The 16,861-nt window shown below is 39.1% G+C and overlaps 2 protein-coding genes across 6 annotated transcripts in view; one reads left to right on the top strand and one right to left on the bottom strand.

The window, feature by feature from the left end:
- Positions 1 to 16,861, bottom strand: part of IQGAP2 (IQ motif containing GTPase activating protein 2) — a 127,557-nt gene that overhangs the window by 33,917 nt on the left and 76,779 nt on the right. Inside the window, exons 8-15 of one of the 4 annotated variants that reach the window (XM_061362050.1) lie at positions 16,649 to 16,827; positions 15,886 to 15,973; positions 15,163 to 15,326; positions 14,532 to 14,619; positions 11,978 to 12,141; positions 11,254 to 11,414; positions 8,683 to 8,807; positions 6,889 to 7,052 (exon numbers count right to left, since the gene is read on the bottom strand). In XM_061362050.1, coding sequence (XP_061218034.1) covers positions 6,889 to 7,052; positions 8,683 to 8,807; positions 11,254 to 11,414; positions 11,978 to 12,141; positions 14,532 to 14,619; positions 15,163 to 15,326; positions 15,886 to 15,973; positions 16,649 to 16,827 — 1,133 coding nt within the window. The remainder of the gene's footprint in view (positions 1 to 6,888; positions 7,053 to 8,682; positions 8,808 to 11,253; positions 11,415 to 11,977; positions 12,142 to 14,531; positions 14,620 to 15,162; positions 15,327 to 15,885; positions 15,974 to 16,648; positions 16,828 to 16,861) is intronic. The other 3 variants (XM_061362051.1, XM_061362052.1, XM_061362053.1) reach the window with 3 other exon arrangements.
- F2RL2 (coagulation factor II thrombin receptor like 2) lies at positions 425 to 4,754 on the top strand. 2 transcript variants are annotated; one of them, XM_061362055.1, is made up of 2 exons: positions 425 to 728; positions 2,416 to 4,754. In XM_061362055.1, exons 1-2 carry the CDS (start codon positions 671 to 673, stop codon positions 3,495 to 3,497), a joined length of 1,140 nt encoding a protein of 379 aa, XP_061218039.1. In that variant the 5' UTR covers positions 425 to 670; the 3' UTR covers positions 3,498 to 4,754. The 2 variants fall into 2 exon arrangements, with proteins under 2 accessions (XP_061218039.1, XP_061218038.1); XM_061362054.1 differs by having other exon boundaries at positions 434 to 728; positions 2,410 to 4,754.

The following is a 16,861-nucleotide window of genomic DNA, read 5'->3' as shown; positions in this document are numbered from 1 at the left end:
AAAGGGGAGAGGTTTTAGAGGCTGCAGGTTTGGAGGGGTGGGAACTGTCTGAGTGGAGCCAGCAGCCAGACTGAAGGAGCACAGGCAGTTAACAGTGGGTAGGGAAGCAGAAGGCAGCGCAGATCATAGTTTTCTTAAGGCATGTTTGTATATGTGGCTTGCTATCACTTTTGCATTTGCTGAGATCACTGCACTCCTCTTCAAGCCTGACTGCTTCCTTGAGAAGGCTAGAGAGTTCAACAATTTCAGTCTGTGGATTGGACCCTTGAGGATATACTAAACACACCCTTTAATTTTTTTTTCCAGAAACACCTTTTTACCCCAAATATCTGTATGTGCAAATTCCAGTAGAACCCCCCATGTCAGATGTGGGCTTGTGGTGAATTAGGAGTTAAACTGCTGCTATAAAGCAATTTTATCTCTGTGTTGGGCAGGGGCTGAAACTGAGTCATGTGTGCATAGATGGATACGTCACACCCTCTTGCTGTAGCAGACAAAGAACAAGCTAGCTGCTTGCCATAAACCTCATGCCTACAGAATGCTTCTGGAGGACAGATCAATAATTCTCTAGCCCCTTACAGAGGGGAAAAAAGTCCCCTCGAGAAACAAAACACTTTGAGATGAACTAGGTCAGCATTGTTGTTTGGCTAGCTTGATTTCATGTACTACGATGAAGATACTGGTTTTCACTGGACTGCTCTCTCTTACCTCCAGTCTTTTCACAGCAGGTGAGTCTATTCCATATTTTAAGTCAATAGCATGGGCTTTTTGATAATGCTGGCACGTTTGACAGCTTAAATGAGTTGTACATGGATCATTACAGAAAACTATGCTCTAGGAATTCTCACTTGAGGCAGATTTTTATTCTCCTATTTCAGTGACACCTTAACCTCCCCCAGTCACTTTCTACAGTAAACTTTATTTAAGGAACTTTCTGTGCTAACTGAAGACACATCTTCTCTATAGTATTTCTGTAGTGATATGACATCCTTAAACCAGTAGAGTGTTGTTCTTTCTGCTTTGAAAAGTTCAACAGAATTATGCCTTTACAGATGGTGCTATTAGAAGGAAATGCTCAAATAACTTTTGTGACAAAAATAGCCAAAGCAAATTACCAAATAGTAAGCCCTTTTTTCCTTACTAGAATTAAATCTTTTTTCAAACCATGCTCATTTTTTAAAGGTGGTTTTCATACATACAATATATATGTATGCACATGCATGCACATATATGTCTTTAAAAGAGTGATTAGAATTAATTTCATGGATTAACTATCCAGAAAATTACTAAAAAAGAGAAGGAATTTACTAATTATAATTTTAAAATATTCTACCATAAATCTTTTAGTGAGCACTGATAAAACTGTTTTCCGTATTTTATTCCAGTATGGAAAAGTAAAAGAAAAACACTTAGGTTTTCATCCAAACATCAGTCCACTCTTGAATCTCAGTTTCAAGATGCATGCTCTAAGATATACACAAGTCTGTTAGCATTAATCACATCTAAGCAAATTTTTAAATGATGAAATTAATTACACAGCTGTTAATTCTGCAAAGCCTATTTCACAAGATATGGTTTTAGAAAGTATTTGGAACATGTTTGTGCTTCATTTGGAAATGTCACTGTCCCTACAAATGTCTCTGCTAAGGACTGAGGAACAGGCATTAATAAAAGTGGCATCATTGACCTTGCCCACATGTAAATGGTATTTACACACTGAAAATACAAGTCCAAGCATTTGTTTTTTGTTCTCAAGATTAACTCCCCATTCTCACACACAAACAGATGAAAAGACCTGGTTTACTTTAGTCAGAAACTGAATAACAACATTAATTTGATACGTGACACCAAAAATATTGAGGGTTGTTTCAATTTTCTAAATTCAGACTGTGTTAGACACAATAGCTCTTTGCATCTTTTCAGTCATGAATTTCATCCATGAAGTGACAAGGAGGGTACTGCTGTTTGCTTTGGAAATTCTGCTCAAGCCTAGACCAAGGCTGCTGCTTATATGATGAGTTTCCAACATTGTTTCTACTGGAAAAAACCCTCTAGAGGTGATAGAGATTACCCAGATGTCTGATTAACCCCTCCGTCCACCCCCTGCCCAAGACTACTGAAAACACGAAAAGTGCAAAAAGCTACGCCTAACACTAAATTCATTCTAAATTTTCAAGGTTGGGTGTCAGATGACAAAAATCAGTGAAGACTGCCCTTGAGTTCATTTTACATGAACACCCAAAGCAAAGGAGAATGCCACCAAATCTGAACGTATACTGTTTTTCACATAGAGATGTTTATCATTCTCCATTCCTGAAGGTGAATTATATTGCTAATCAAATAGTTTGGTCTTTTTAACAACGTTTTTGTTTGTTTGTTTGTTGGGTTTTTTTTTTTTTTTTTTTTAAGGTTCAGAATTTTCACTAAATGGCTCTGCAATTAAAACTGTGTCACTTATCAAGACTTTCCGTGGAATTTCAGCAAGAGACTATGATTACATCCCTCCGTATGCTATAGAAGGTGAAACAACGACCATTCATATCAAAGAACACAAATGCTCTTCAAAAAAGTCAAATGACTCCACTTTAGCAACAGTGAACAACACCACACTGGAGTATCTGACTAGTTCTCTGAGTACCAAGCTAATACCCACCATCTACCTCAGTGCTGTTTTATTGGGTGTACCATCTAATGCCATCATTTTGTGGATGCTGCTCTTCAGAATCCGGTCTGTGTGCACTGCCATCCTCTACACAAACTTGGCTGTTTCAGATCTGCTCTTCTGCATCATGCTGCCCTTCAAAATAGCGTACCACATCAACGGGAACAACTGGATATTTGGGGAAATGATGTGTCGAACTGCCACTGCAGTGTTTTATGGCAACATGTACTGCTCCATTCTGCTGCTCATGTGCATCAGCATCAGCCGCTATGTGGCCATTGTTCATCCCTTCACCTACAAGAATCTGCCGAAACGTGTCTATGCTATCACAGTGTGTGCTACTGTATGGGCCATTGTCTTCCTGTACATGCTGCCACTTTGCATAATGCAACAGAGCTATTATGTGAAACAACTGGACATTTATACCTGCCATGATGTGCACAATGCCTGTGAAACAGTATCTTCCTTCCAGTTCTACTACTATGTTTCTTTAGCTATCTTTGGCTTTTTAATACCTCTTGCAACTATAATTTTCTGCTATGTCTCAATTATACAAACTCTCAAGACTCATGAATGGTTCTGGTATGTTAAAGTCAGTCTCTTGATCCTTACCATCTTTGCTATTTGCTTTGTGCCAAGCAATATTATCCTAATTATCCATCACATCAACTATTACTATTACAAAACAGATAGATTGTATTCTTTTTATCTAATTGCTTTATGCCTTAGCAGCTTAAACAGTTGTCTTGACCCTTTCCTTTATTTTCTGATGTCAAAAATTAGAAATCAATCCAATATTTATCTAACAATGGTTAAAATAGCCAGGGAGAAATGAATTTAGTTCTATATTTATACTATTGGAATTATGATTTTGTATAGTATTAACCCAGGCAGCAACAAACCTCAGGTGCAACAATTAAACTTAAAAAATTAAACAGTGTTAAGGAACACAGTCTCAATAAAAATTTACTTCCTTCCACATGCCACACAAGGAATAACTTCAGAAATACATTTTTCCAGCCGTAAAATACACCACCACCCCTCCATTTCTTTCTGAGAAGATCAGTTTCAGGGTCACAGAGAGGAAAACAGAGTATCAGTCACTACAGCCTCTGAACACCAGAAGAGGGATCAATGTTCAAACAGCACTTTAGGCCCAATCATGATTTCCAAATACTTCGAATTAGCTCCCGGCCCACAGTCACTGCAGGAACAGCGATGTGAAAAGTTTTTGGCCCAGTGGAAATGGGAACAAGTAAAAGCACCTTCTACGTGCGTGGGAGCTGTTGAGCTTTGCAGGACCTCCGTGTCACATGGCCAAGAAAAAATACTGCCCTGGATGCTGGAAATAAAGAACCAGAGCCCACATGGGTTCAACAAGCAATAAATCTATAGCTGTAGACAAGGAGCCTGACACTTCCCAAGGCAGAATCTCCTATGATTCTGCTTAACCAGCTTTGCACAGGAGACTTGTTCTTCCACTTTGTCAGCGCTTGCACTCCTTCAGCAAATGAGGATTGCTGGGAGCTAACCCTTATCAGTGTTAATTCAGGCATTTTTTATTCTTGCTTGGTAAGCAAAACAGGGAAGCTGTTTTGTAGCATTCTCTATTTCCACATCCTCACAGGAAATACCTACAGTGTTACAAATACTGAAACTAGTTATGATTTATTGTCCATGTTAATGAAGCAAAGGGTCAGCTTTTACATTTACAGAAATTCAAAAGCTGCACAAGTTCCTGCAAAATGAGCTCAATGGTTGCGTCTGTAACTACAGCATGTAAGACAGGAATGTGAAAAAATGTTTTACATCTGTTTGATTATAGTATTGTAAAAAACTTAAATAAAATAATTTGTACTGGAAAATGTCTTCAAGGAATTTGAAGCCTGATAAGACTCCCCCTCTTCAATTTCTTCTGGCTCCTAATTCAAGTCAGTTTTAATCATAGCATTCCCTCAATATGCATAAGAACAGATTTTTAAGGTAAATAAAATAATCCAGATGCTATAAAACTATTGTGTATAGAAGAAGCTATTAACCCAGCTGCAAAATCTGAATGTCTATGACTCAAGAAATAAAATAACACAAGAACCATTTCAGAGTTTGACACATCTGTTTAACTTTTCAGCCATCGATAGTACCCTCCCTAAACACAGGGTTTCTCTTCACTGGAACCTGAATACTCTTGGTTTGAAATGGTGTTGGGAACTGCTACAAGCCGTGGTTTAAGATTACAGGAATAAACAAATTCCAGGTTTGCATTTTCAGTTTCAAGCAAGGAACAAAGAGGTGCGATCTGAGATTAAGACTTGTAAAGGGTATTAAGAGATTTCGGTGCAGGCTCTACTTCTCCAAAGCAACCACAGCTACAGGGATGTGACAGCAGGCTGGCTAGAATAAAGTGGGCAGGTTTGACCCATATGTTTTTCCAGACACTGAGGAACACAGGAAGGTCACAGAGAGATCTATTTGATCCTTGTAAATCAAGTATTTCCTTTTACTATGGCTCACTCTTTAAACATGCAAAATACAATTAAAGGCAGATCTGCTTTATAAACAGGTCTCAGAAAAATTTGGGACTAGCCAGATTCAGACACTACATCTTTTCAATTCCATTTGGATTTTTTATTTTTTAAAGGAAAGTTCAGTCTAATTCATACCTTTACCTAAAGAGTAGTAATGTCCTTGTGATTGAGCAGCATAGAAAGGAAGTCAGATCAATGCATCTGAGTATTTCTTTTGGGAGCACATACAGTAGAGTGTCTTGCTCTCTTCCTAAACAGGAGCAATGCTTCTGTTTAAAGAGGATTTTAAGTAGCTATCAAAGGACTGCAAAAACAACATATCTCAGGAAAGAAAGGCCAGTGGAAGTCTCTAGGAACATCAACCATTTTTGAACAAGATTTTAAAGAGATTGCACAATTTTTGTTCCAAAACTTGGAGACGCCCATTTGTTTCCTGTCAGCACATTCACAAAGGGATGGGAGCAGGCACCAGGTTTGCACTCAGGGAGTGAGCCCAGGCAGGGCTGCTCTGTACAAGCATGAGAACACCATAGGTCCCTGCCCTGGGGACATCCCAGCTCCCTCTGCATACACAAAGGTTCTGGAACATCCCAGGCCAGCACTGCAGAGCCACCACCTGTACGGACACTCTCTGCACACAAATACCAACCCTGACCCTAGCAGGACAGGTAAAGTAGTCAGCAGGCACCAAACCCTCCTCAGCACACATGGAAAAGGAGGATGCTTCTTAGCATTCAGGGCTCACTGAAACCAGCCTCTGCCTGGGAATCCAAGCAAGAAATTGAGACGTGCAAATGTCTTTTGAAAACTCCAACAGTAGGCTGCTGAAACACACTGTGTCACAGCACGTACCACTAGTGGCCAGGTAGCTAGAAGATACTTTTACAAGCCAAAGTTAAGTTACTTTCTCCAGGTGACCATATTACTTTACAAATGTGTTATGTGAATTTTAAGCATGTTTTCCAAACACTGGACATTTTAAGTGCTGTACTGGTAGCTTTAAGCTAATCCTGTGTTCAGTCACATCCTGCAAGCTGCTAGGCTGATCTTTGTTTATACTTCTCTGAGCTGTGATGCTAACCAGGGCAGTGCCTTTGGGGAAGCAGATAGCAATATCCTGCTCAGATAGGCTTAACTGAAGGCACATACAAAATGGTCAGCTTGTTGCATGATAAAGCAAGAACAGAAATACATACAAATCTCCACTGTTATGAAACATGAGATTTAAGCAACTGAGACTCTTCAAAGTACTTACCTGAGATCGTTAGGAACACTGTGAGGCCTTCAGCATGACTATGACTCTTTCTGGAAAAAAATCTCAATTCCCATCCATATTATAACTACCTGCCTGACACAGTCTAGTAACTAGATCCTTGCACAAATTCATAACTACATCAGGGCCACTGCTGCCTACATTTTATAATAGCTACAGCAACCTGGTATAATTAAAAATAAGCAAGGTTACATCAAGTCAGTAGTGACACATATATAGAATATGCCTTAGTATTAATACCTTGAGAACTTATCCCTTTTTGCTAGTCAGAATAATAGTGGAAATTACTTAGTGGTAGTTTGTTGTCATTAGTATATTTAGAAACATCTAAATAATCTAAACATCAGGGCAACAGGACAGGAATACATAGGTAAGTGAAAGGAATTAGCATTTCAGTTCTCACGAACAGCAGCAGTCAGAGCTCTAACCTTGCATTTCTGTGCTTTGGCATGGTGCAGAACATCCTGGTAATGCCTTGCATTTACTGGTCTCACATCTTGCAGCTTGGCTGTGGGCAACAGCAGGGTTTCTAGAGTTTTCTCAGGATTTCCTTGGTCAATTGCTTCATTAATCTGACCAATTGCAATGATTCCTATGAAATGGAAAAGTTATTAGAGACGTAGTTATCAAAGAAAGATGCAGCTTGTCCGGTAGTAGGTACAAACAAAGCAGCAACATGAAGAACAGAAAAATCAAGTAACAAGAAGCAGAGGCAGCAACAGCAGTTGATTTAAAATAATTTTTACTCAGATATTCCTGTGAAGTTTTGTAGTGTCCCTTTCTGCCACAGTTACTGATTTATCTGAATCTACCTCTTCATAAAAAGCAAATTCAGTCTTCCCAAAAGAAGGAAAACTGACTTCCCTACTTTCAGGGTACGAGTATCTACACAAAACTTGAGGAAACATTGGGCATCATATATAAATATGCTCGCCTACATATTGGCTCAGCACAGAAAGACTTATTCTCAAGTGATTTCAGACCAGATTATTTGGAATCCTGATTTGGACAAATACATACATGCTGACCTCTCAGCTACAGCATTACATATCAACTTAACCTCACTGCTTTTAATTTCACCTTAAATAACCAACCTGATATGTTGACCTTAGGAGAAATCACTTCATTGTTCAAACCAGTGACACCCAGAACTTCAGTCGACAAATAACTTTAGGGCTTGCTTATTGGAACAGAGGCCACCCTTCTTCATCCCTTATCTGCCACAAATAACCATCCCCAGCTAGTGTCACTGAAACCAGGTGCAGCTTATTTAGTACTAAAGACTGTTTGCAAGAACACCTTTCTTAAGGCCTTTTACAATTCCAAGTGACTTCAGAAATTCAGACAAGAAAGTGATTATGTCAGTCAAATGAACTGCTCAGCATCCCACCCTGCCAAAGGACACAAGCTGCAAGCAAGCTATGAGTGTCCACCACAACTAGATTTAGGAAGCAATACACAGTTTTACATAGCCAGTTTTAGTGTTTCTGCAATATAAAGCTTCCTTTACCAGTATGAAACAGTAGCATGCACAACACAGATGGCACTATGGGAAGCACACAAGTGCTGTGCATTAGTGCCACCTGGAAACAGCCTGAGCCTTTTGAAGTCTCTTAAATTACCCTCTAGGCTTCTCCACAATGACATACAGACTGAAAGCTTCCCTTTCCTTTCTTCAGCAAATTGGGCATAAATAAACTCTAAATCCGTTTATATTAGAAAAGTAGGCATAACAAGCTACTCTCATATAGGAACTCAAGTTACCTAGGAGAGCAGGACAGATAATTGCACTAAATAATTTTTCACCAACTGCCTTTTGAAAGAAAAAAAAAAAAAGCTTGGAAATAATTTAATATTAAAAAACTCCTTTTCCACAGGACACTGCCTGTAATTTCTTCCCATATCCCCCAGTACTCTCTTTGTAATTTCTGCAAAATCCACAAAGCAAGGCCATCCACTGCAAATACTGAACAATATTGCCAAGTGGGCAGGACCATGGTGTTTGTGACACTGCAAAAGGCAGACACCCCACAGTACCTTTCAGCCAGCTAAAACATAACTAGGAATACTTCAAGGGCATTCAAAACCCAACAGGTGTTCAAAGCTGTTTTAATACTCTTCTCTCTCAAAGAGCATCTGAACCAGGCCATTCAGCACAGATACTTGGGTATCTCGGATGAGAATATCATCCAGCTGGGCGATGTAGAGGCAAAATTACTTACTTTCATTTTCTTCTTTAATTTGAATATTAACCATGTCAATGCAGTTCTGGATATCATTCCAGCTTAAATAGTCTTGGCCTTGAGATGAAGCCTCTGACTTAATAGACAATAGTGTATCAGCGTAACTATAAGAAGATATAAAATACATAAGTGTATTTCATACACAAGATAAACTGCCATAAAGAATTAGTCAGATGTATCATCCATCATTTAGTGCCTAGTATTTTTTTCAACGAATGAATTTCAGACGTTCTCATCTCTTGCCAGAAATTACACACACATGCAAGCTTCGTTGCTAGTTCAACATATGCTTGTCAGGATCTGAAAAAATGGCCCTGACACTACTTCAGAGGACTTAACTTGGCAACAGGGGATGATGGTAATACATAGGCTGGACATACACTTTGCTGCATGGTGCTACAGAGAAACTATGGTTGGCTTCTTGACACAAAGTAAGCAAACAGAATTTCAGCCCCAGCATGAGGCAGCAGCACCTCCTGCAACCTCCATGCTCCCTCCATGTGGAGGATGATGGACTACAGGCAGAGGAAGGGTATAAAAAAATGATGCCTCTCTCCCCTACAGCTCAAGGTCCTCCAAGCAAGGGATCTGTAGCCTGTGTCTACTCTTAGAAGGATTATAGATCAAGATGATCTGGAAACTTTCATAGTAGTCTTAATGTTAAATTATTTTCATATTCCTGAATCAAGCATAAAACTGCTACAATATGTCATATCAGGTACCCATCTTCTATTTCCAGCAGAAACCTGAGCAAGTAATGGTTGCCAGAAAACACAGAAGACAACCATGCCCTGCTCCGATTTGCCCTTCTAGCATTCATCAGTCTGTGTTTAAGGACTTTGTGAGCTGGAGGCTACCTATTACTTTAATAGTTGCAAACAATGCTGTGTTCCACTAATTTATCTACTCAAATGTGAAATATTATATATCCTTGAGGGGTGAGTCCCACTATTTAAGTGTTTTGTGAGATGCCAGTTCCTTGATATTTGATAGTGTCCAATCTTTTACTGCTCCAATTCTCAAAAGAAAACGAAAGCTAGAGTTATAAAAGAATATAGCAATGTTTATCAGTCTGCCCCACAGCACACATGCTTTTGCAGACCCATGTCATATTTCCCCTAAATTCTCACTTCTAGGAGACACATTTTTAACAAGTTCATGACTTCTGGTAGAAAGCCATTGAACACCATCTCCTCACTGAATTTTTCTAGCTCTGCTGTAATCCTTTGGGTATTGTGTAAAGCTTCCTGCAATACTCAGCATATGGTTGGCAGTACGTTTACATAATGACATCAGAATTTTATTCTCTAGTCCAACTAATTCCTAGTACTTCATTTGTATTGACCGGCAGCTTACTCTGAAAGATCAGGTCACAGTTAACACCAGCCAGAAATGCTGCACTTGGGCGCTTTGGGGCCTATTTCTTTCTGGTGCCTGCTTATTGTATTTGTAATGTTGCTTTTCTTACAAGCACCACCTCACATTAGCAGAAGCCAAGTGGCAAATTAATTTTGCTTCATCTTATGGCACTCTGCTCCCTCTAACCAAAACACTGGCCTCTTATTCCTATCCTGACTGCCCTCCTTCCTGCTCAAAGTCACCAAAGCAAGGGTCACTCTCAGTTTCCTGTCCCCTAAGGACCACTACTGCCCCTTCTGCCCAGTAATGTCTTCCAGCAGCACATGGAGGTTTTCTCTACCTGTGATGGAGAGGCAAGAACTGTCCTATGTCCCCATGCTCTCCCCCACACTCTGGGAGCTCATGTCTCACAGAAATCAGTGTTGCCTGATAGTTGCCAGATAGTACACAAAAGAGTGGAGAGATAACAGCACATGGCTGTGACAAGTCAGGCATGTGGCAGTGCAGGCAGCTGGCAGCTGAGTGAAGGTTATAACTCAGTGTTAAACATGCACATGTGCCACAGCAGTGTACTCAGATTTTTAGCAAGCAAGACTGTGCTAATTTTTTCAAGATCTTTGCAGTTATCAAGCAAAAAAGCCCCAACAAAACCACAAAATCCAAGTCAGCCATGGTTTAAGGGCCCTCCTGAACCTTAAAGCATTAAACATGACCTCATTCCAAAGATCATCTTCCAGTATTGCAGAGAGGTTACTGATTAACAGTTTCCAGCTACAGTTTGTTCATGTTTTAGTGTCTGCAAAAATTCTTGTTGGATCTTAACGTTTGCTTTTGGAAGATATCTTCCCTGCACTTCAAGTCCTCTGCACTCAAACATCTGAGGGAGTGTAATTTCTTATATTTACAGATACACAGCTAGTTCAGCAATTGTCATGTGATGCCTTATTAGCTTATAATACAGCTGTTTATCTTGCAGCTCTTTCAGCTTCATTCACAGCACAACACAGGACAGCCCACCTAGTAAAATGCTTACTTATCCTTTTGCAGAAGTTGCCAAGTTATAGAATCATAAAATAAACTATGTTGGAAAAGACCTTTAAGATCATCAAGTCCAACTGTTGACCCAGGACTGACAAGTCCATCACTAAACCATGTCACCAGACATCCAGTCAAGACAAAATGAGCCTTTACCGTTGAAAGTTTTCCTCTTCCAGATTATTGAAGCCAATACATGGGGTTCTGAGATGATTCTTTATCATTAGGAGGTCCTTATTTTCCAAGGCCTGGTTTAGCAACACAACAGCTGACAACATTTCTACTGCAATAGACAGTTCATCATGTGCCAGGTAGTTCTGTAGGACAATAATGTACCACAGTCAGGAAGCTAAGTAAGCCGTGCAACAAATTTGAGTTACACAGTCTAGATACCATCAAGGAGATGGACTTGATTTAATAAGCCTGACAAGTTTCCTACTCACAGGCATGTCAGGTTAACACAGCACTGGTGGCAAACCTTACTGAGTTTGCTACACATTTCTTCAGACTTTCCTTCCTTTGGGCCACAGTCCCATCTATTTTGGTCTTACTCTCATTGCAGAGGATTACTTTTCTACACGATATAGTGTATTTACAATAAATACTGTATAACAAAACAGGGATGGTCCTCATTAAGGGCATGCAATAATTAAAAAAATTATCAGTTGATTTGTTGCAACACAAGAGCTCAGCCAGAGCAAAGTGTCAAAAAATGGATTTTGTGATTCAATATTGCCTATTCAACCAAAACCATTCATGCAATATGTAACACTATGGCAATAGAATCAAGTTTGATTTTACACAACAACATGCTATGTTTGTGCTTTTTCATGGTTTGACTACATAACATCAGCAAGCAGCTCAAACTTTTCACTCTTACCACAGCATTCTGTTGTTGGAGGTTGAACAGCTCAGTCTGATAGAAAACAGCAGCAAATGAGTGAACAACAGGCAGCTGCGCCTCCGGTTTCATCAATGCAACCAGTGTTTTACTAGGATCACAGTTACGAATTGCAGTATTGATATTGTCAACTGCTATAAGTTCTAGAGAACAGCGGGGAAAGAAAAGCCTATTAATTTTCATATACTATTTGTTCTTTATGCCATGTAGATGACAATTAGGTTATTCCAAAGAATATAGTTTGCTGTCATCAGAGAAAAACCAAACATACTTGTGTGAGATTCTTCAAGATAAAACTGCTGAACGTCCCAAAACCAGTGTCTGTTAAAAGGTATGCAGCAAATAATTGACTGGAGGACTTTGAAGTTTCTGGACTTTTAGACATCAGTGGCTGCTTATTCTACCTTTAACCCAAAACAAAGAGCTGACCCCATCCTAGCACACAGAAAGCCCTAACATCCCTCCTGAGTTTGCATGTGGCAGGTACTGCTGGGTATGTCAGCTCCAGTGCCCCAGTCTTGCTTCACCACTTAATGCCCCTTTCCTTCTGCACTGCGTTCCTCCCTCGAATCCTCTTTTCACCAGGACCTAACTCAGCTAGCTAGAACAAACCTGTACTGTAACAAAGACATTCTGTTGTCCATTTCAGGAAGCCCGGTTGAAATAAGCCACATGTTGGGGGTTTGAGAATTTCAGTAGCTGAATGAAGGGAAAACCACATGCTATGGCTTCTAGGACTTCATGCCATCTCTTCTTTGCTTGTCTACCAGCATGGCAGATCAGCCCTCACAACCACTACCATCTGGGAAGTTTCCCCTTCTCTACAACTCAGATTTAAAATAAAACAGACCACCACAAGGGAGTACAAGCGCTACTCTTTTCAGCACCTGAATAATTCACCTGGTTTGCTTTTTGCTGAATGGACTTCAGCAGATGTTTGAACCTAGCAGAAAAACACCAAAAACCACTTTCCAGTTGGGCAACTGCAGAAACCTTACAAAAGTCCTTAGCTTAGGCATAGCCACTGTAATTGCACACCTAGAGTCAACTTTGAAGAAACCCAGGCCAGGACACACCCAGGAACACATTGTACAAGGGACTGCTCTGGTCTTGCACAGAGGGAATCAACCTCGAAGGTTAGACCGTATGTGGTAAAGAATAACAATTATAAGTGTAATTTCCGTCACCTCCCTTATCTTATGGCTTTTCTGTACACTATCATCCAGGGAATGTTTTCAGTCACTACTGACTGCTTAAGTCTGTACAAGACTGCTTGTACAGAAGACACTATCCACAGTTCATGTATGCAGCAACACTCAGATCTTATTATACAACACAAAAATGTTGAAAACCTTTTTATGCAACCAGGCCCACCTAAACAAGCCCCTTGGTCATATAGGGCCACGTTGCTTTTGAAGGTCCTCACTGTTGGCTTTTCCTGAGGTTACGAAAAGGAAAAAGCACTCAAAGCTACAGTGTGCATGCTTTTTTGAGAGAAAAATGCAAACAGAAAAAGAGTCAGAGTCCACAAATTGACTAGACAAGCTCTTCAGTGAATAACCAAGCTAATGATTTCTAATGCAGGAATCGAGCATGCAATTTGCAAAATACAGTTTACATTGTTCACATTCCAATAACAAAACCCACTGTTTTTTCCTTTTCAAACCAAACATAAGAAATATGTTGGTCTCCAGATCACTGTTACTGATTTTCGTACATCGCATTCTCCCTTCTCATTTCCTTTACCAAGGAGCGATTCTTCTAGAAAAAGTACTGCTCGCCATGTCTAAACAATGTAAAATAGGCTAACATTTGACGTAACAAGTCAAACTTCTCTTCTGGCTTATATTGACTTCACAGGACAGCCTTTCAGTCACATTACAAAAGCAATCAGCTTGGTTTGAAAGCACTGGAAATACCACCAGAAACAAAACAGCCACTAAGCCATGCCCAGATGTAGCAGTTTAATGAAAGCTGAACTTCCTAGCAAAGAAGATTCCAGTCAAAAGCAGCAATACATGCACTGCAAATTTAGATCCCCTTTAACTATATTTTCTTTAGAAACTATAACTTGTCTTGTGACATTCTTAGCAGGGTAAGAACAGTTTAGACAGATAAGTGTGTCTAAAACTGAGAAAAGTTTTACTCTGACGTGATTGCAAAATATTCTTCCATGTGGTCATTCTATTTTAATTCTACAAGGATGTTCATCACTCCCAAATGAGGATTACACTGGTAAATATTTGTTCAAGCCATCAAGCTGTCCATTGTCTTCAGTTTTAGCCAATGTGTTTACCAGTGGCTCAAGTTATTCAAAGAAAAAATTGTTAGCTACCTCAGATAAGAGTATATCCAATGTGGCACAGATTGATGGCTTGGAAATCGTGACACTGAGAACAGTTTCAAAAATAAAATGCAACACATTTCTTCTGTTTGAGAAACGTTGTTTTATGCAGAAATGGTGGATTCAGTTAATCAGATTAGCGTAATTAAGTGGTGATGATAAAAATTCAGTATTAAAACAGTTACTCACTAAGCTTGTGAGCCTCAGCTTCCGCATTGGCAACACTAACTTCATTCTGAATTTCACTTTTGTCGAGCATATTTGGAACCCCTGCTATCTAACAGATCAGAAAAAAAAATAAAATTTAATTGCACTTTGAAGTTTGATGGAAGATAAGGGATAAAATCCCTTGATGGGACACTGGGATTTGATTGTACTATCCCCTGTGCATCAAACACATAGTAAATACAGCATTAGTCTTTTCCTGTGATTTTCATCTTGCTCAGAATAATGTTTTTACTCCTTAAAACCCATTAAAATCTCCTTAACACCAATTCTTTCATTTGCCATTAGTGAGTCAATATCGCCTTTGGATGTACTCAAGTTTAACTCATTTTCAAATCAAACATAGTATTAGGGGCTGCGTGCTATACATTTTCTTCTTATATCTTAGTAACTACTTAAAAAGGCATCATGCTCTTCAGAGCAAATGCAGCTACTTCAGTGTTGATTAGTACATCAGTTATTCAAAAACTTCTATAAAGCTGTTTTATAAGTGATGCTGAAGGCAGAGTAAAGGTAATCTTTCTCTGGATTAAAATCTGCTAAGAAAAAAAAAAAAAAAAGCAAGCTGATGTGTAGTATTATTCCATTTCATTACCTGCATTTTCTGTTCTTTAGAACTGCACAATTGCATTAGGTACCATGAGGAATTTTGTGGCAGAACTTCAAGTAGGCTCAGAGCAGGACGGTTCAAACCTGCCATCAGTGCCACTTCATCTTGCTGGTCAATAGCCTCATTCACTTGGACTAAAGCTATGTGAACTGAAATGAAAACAATGCTTATAAACAGCAAATATGCTTTCGTGAAAAATGAAATTTCATTGCTGTCAGCATCTCACTTTACGTAAAAGCCAGCTAGAGTGGCAATCTTTATGCAGCAGAGGATTATCTATTTCAAGACTAATCCTGCAAAGGGAGTCTCTGGCTCTGTGCAAGCTTGTCTATGAGGGCTTCAACCACACCTTACTGGAAGGTTACGAAATAATTTTGGCTCTATATAGAAAAGGGGGTCAAAATTTACAGTATTCTGCACACAAAAGGAACTCAAATGTAAGGAAACAGGGCAGGCAATGAACGATTTCAGTGTGAACTGAGGACTTCTTACAGCAAAACCCAGAAACCCAGACCATTAGTCCCCCAAAAGATCAGTAAAGAAGGAGCAGCAAGAAAACACTGTTGTAGACAGACATAAGCTACTTCTGCGTATTTTATAATATTCCACAGAAATATTTTGTTTGTTCACATGGATTAAGGTCACATTCAGCTGGAAGCTGGGAGATCCCAAGTTATGTGCACACTTCTGTGATCCAGAACAGCTTACTGTTTATCTTATTGATATTGCCTTGAATCTCAGCTTGTGTCAGCAGCTCCTCGTAAACATCTCTCTCTTCTTCACAGATTGTGCCATTCTAAGAAAACAAAACTGGTGCTAGTACAGGCAAAAACTTTACAGAGAGAAAAGCTGTTAGCAGGAGCCATTAAAACTCTATCAGCTGAAATGTTTGCTGCATGTATTTGTAAAGGAATTTGTCAGCCACAGGAATGAAACAAATTAGCACTTCGTGGTAACTTGCTGAGCAGAATTTAAAGCATTGTTTTTTTGCTTCCTGTAAAATAGCCACATAAATATAGTGTAGCATTTTTCAACTATAGAAAGCATTATCTCTCAAGTAAGAAACAAAGCAGATAATTTCACATTAAAGATCTGTGGCAGAGGTTATACTTCACACTCAAAAAAGATATAATTGTTTTTGCAACTTTTTAAGCAGATTTTTGTTTTGTTTTGTTTTTATTTATTTTACTTCTAAAGCAGCCAATAGAGGAAAACCAGTCCTTTTTGGTTTTAGTCTTCCAGTATTTTTTACTTTGGTTGAAGATAAGCTACATCCTACTCATACCAATCATAGTCTTAAAAAACTGGCTGCCAGCTTGTTGCATTAATATTATTTATCTTTTTTCATTTAAAAGTTTTTTTTCATAATTGCTCTATTACGATTAAGTTAATTTTTAGAACAGTAGTACTACAAAATGACAAGCAACATGAAGGAACATGTATACTTGAAGTGAAAATAAAATACCACTACCTTAAGTCTTGCATTTGATCCCTTTCTTCTTTTAGCTTCAAAGAGTTCATTCTGATAGTCTTGTGCAAGTTCTTCATCCACATTTAACAACATTGCATTTGGGTTCCTCAGAGTTACAATGGTTTGCTCAGCTATTCCCTTCTCAATAGCTTCGTTAATTGCTATTACTGCTGCATGCACTGAAATGAAAAGCACAATCCTAAATTTCAGGAA

Source organism: Neopsephotus bourkii, unplaced genomic scaffold (genome assembly GCF_033783945.1).
Source record: "Neopsephotus bourkii isolate Nb327-2 ecotype Australia unplaced genomic scaffold, CSIRO-AGI_Nbou_v1 NB_1076, whole genome shotgun sequence".
Lineage (NCBI taxonomy): Eukaryota > Metazoa > Chordata > Aves > Psittaciformes > Psittacidae > Neopsephotus > Neopsephotus bourkii.
Note: the sequence above shows the minus strand (reverse complement) of the source record. Positions and strands in the feature narration are given on the sequence as shown.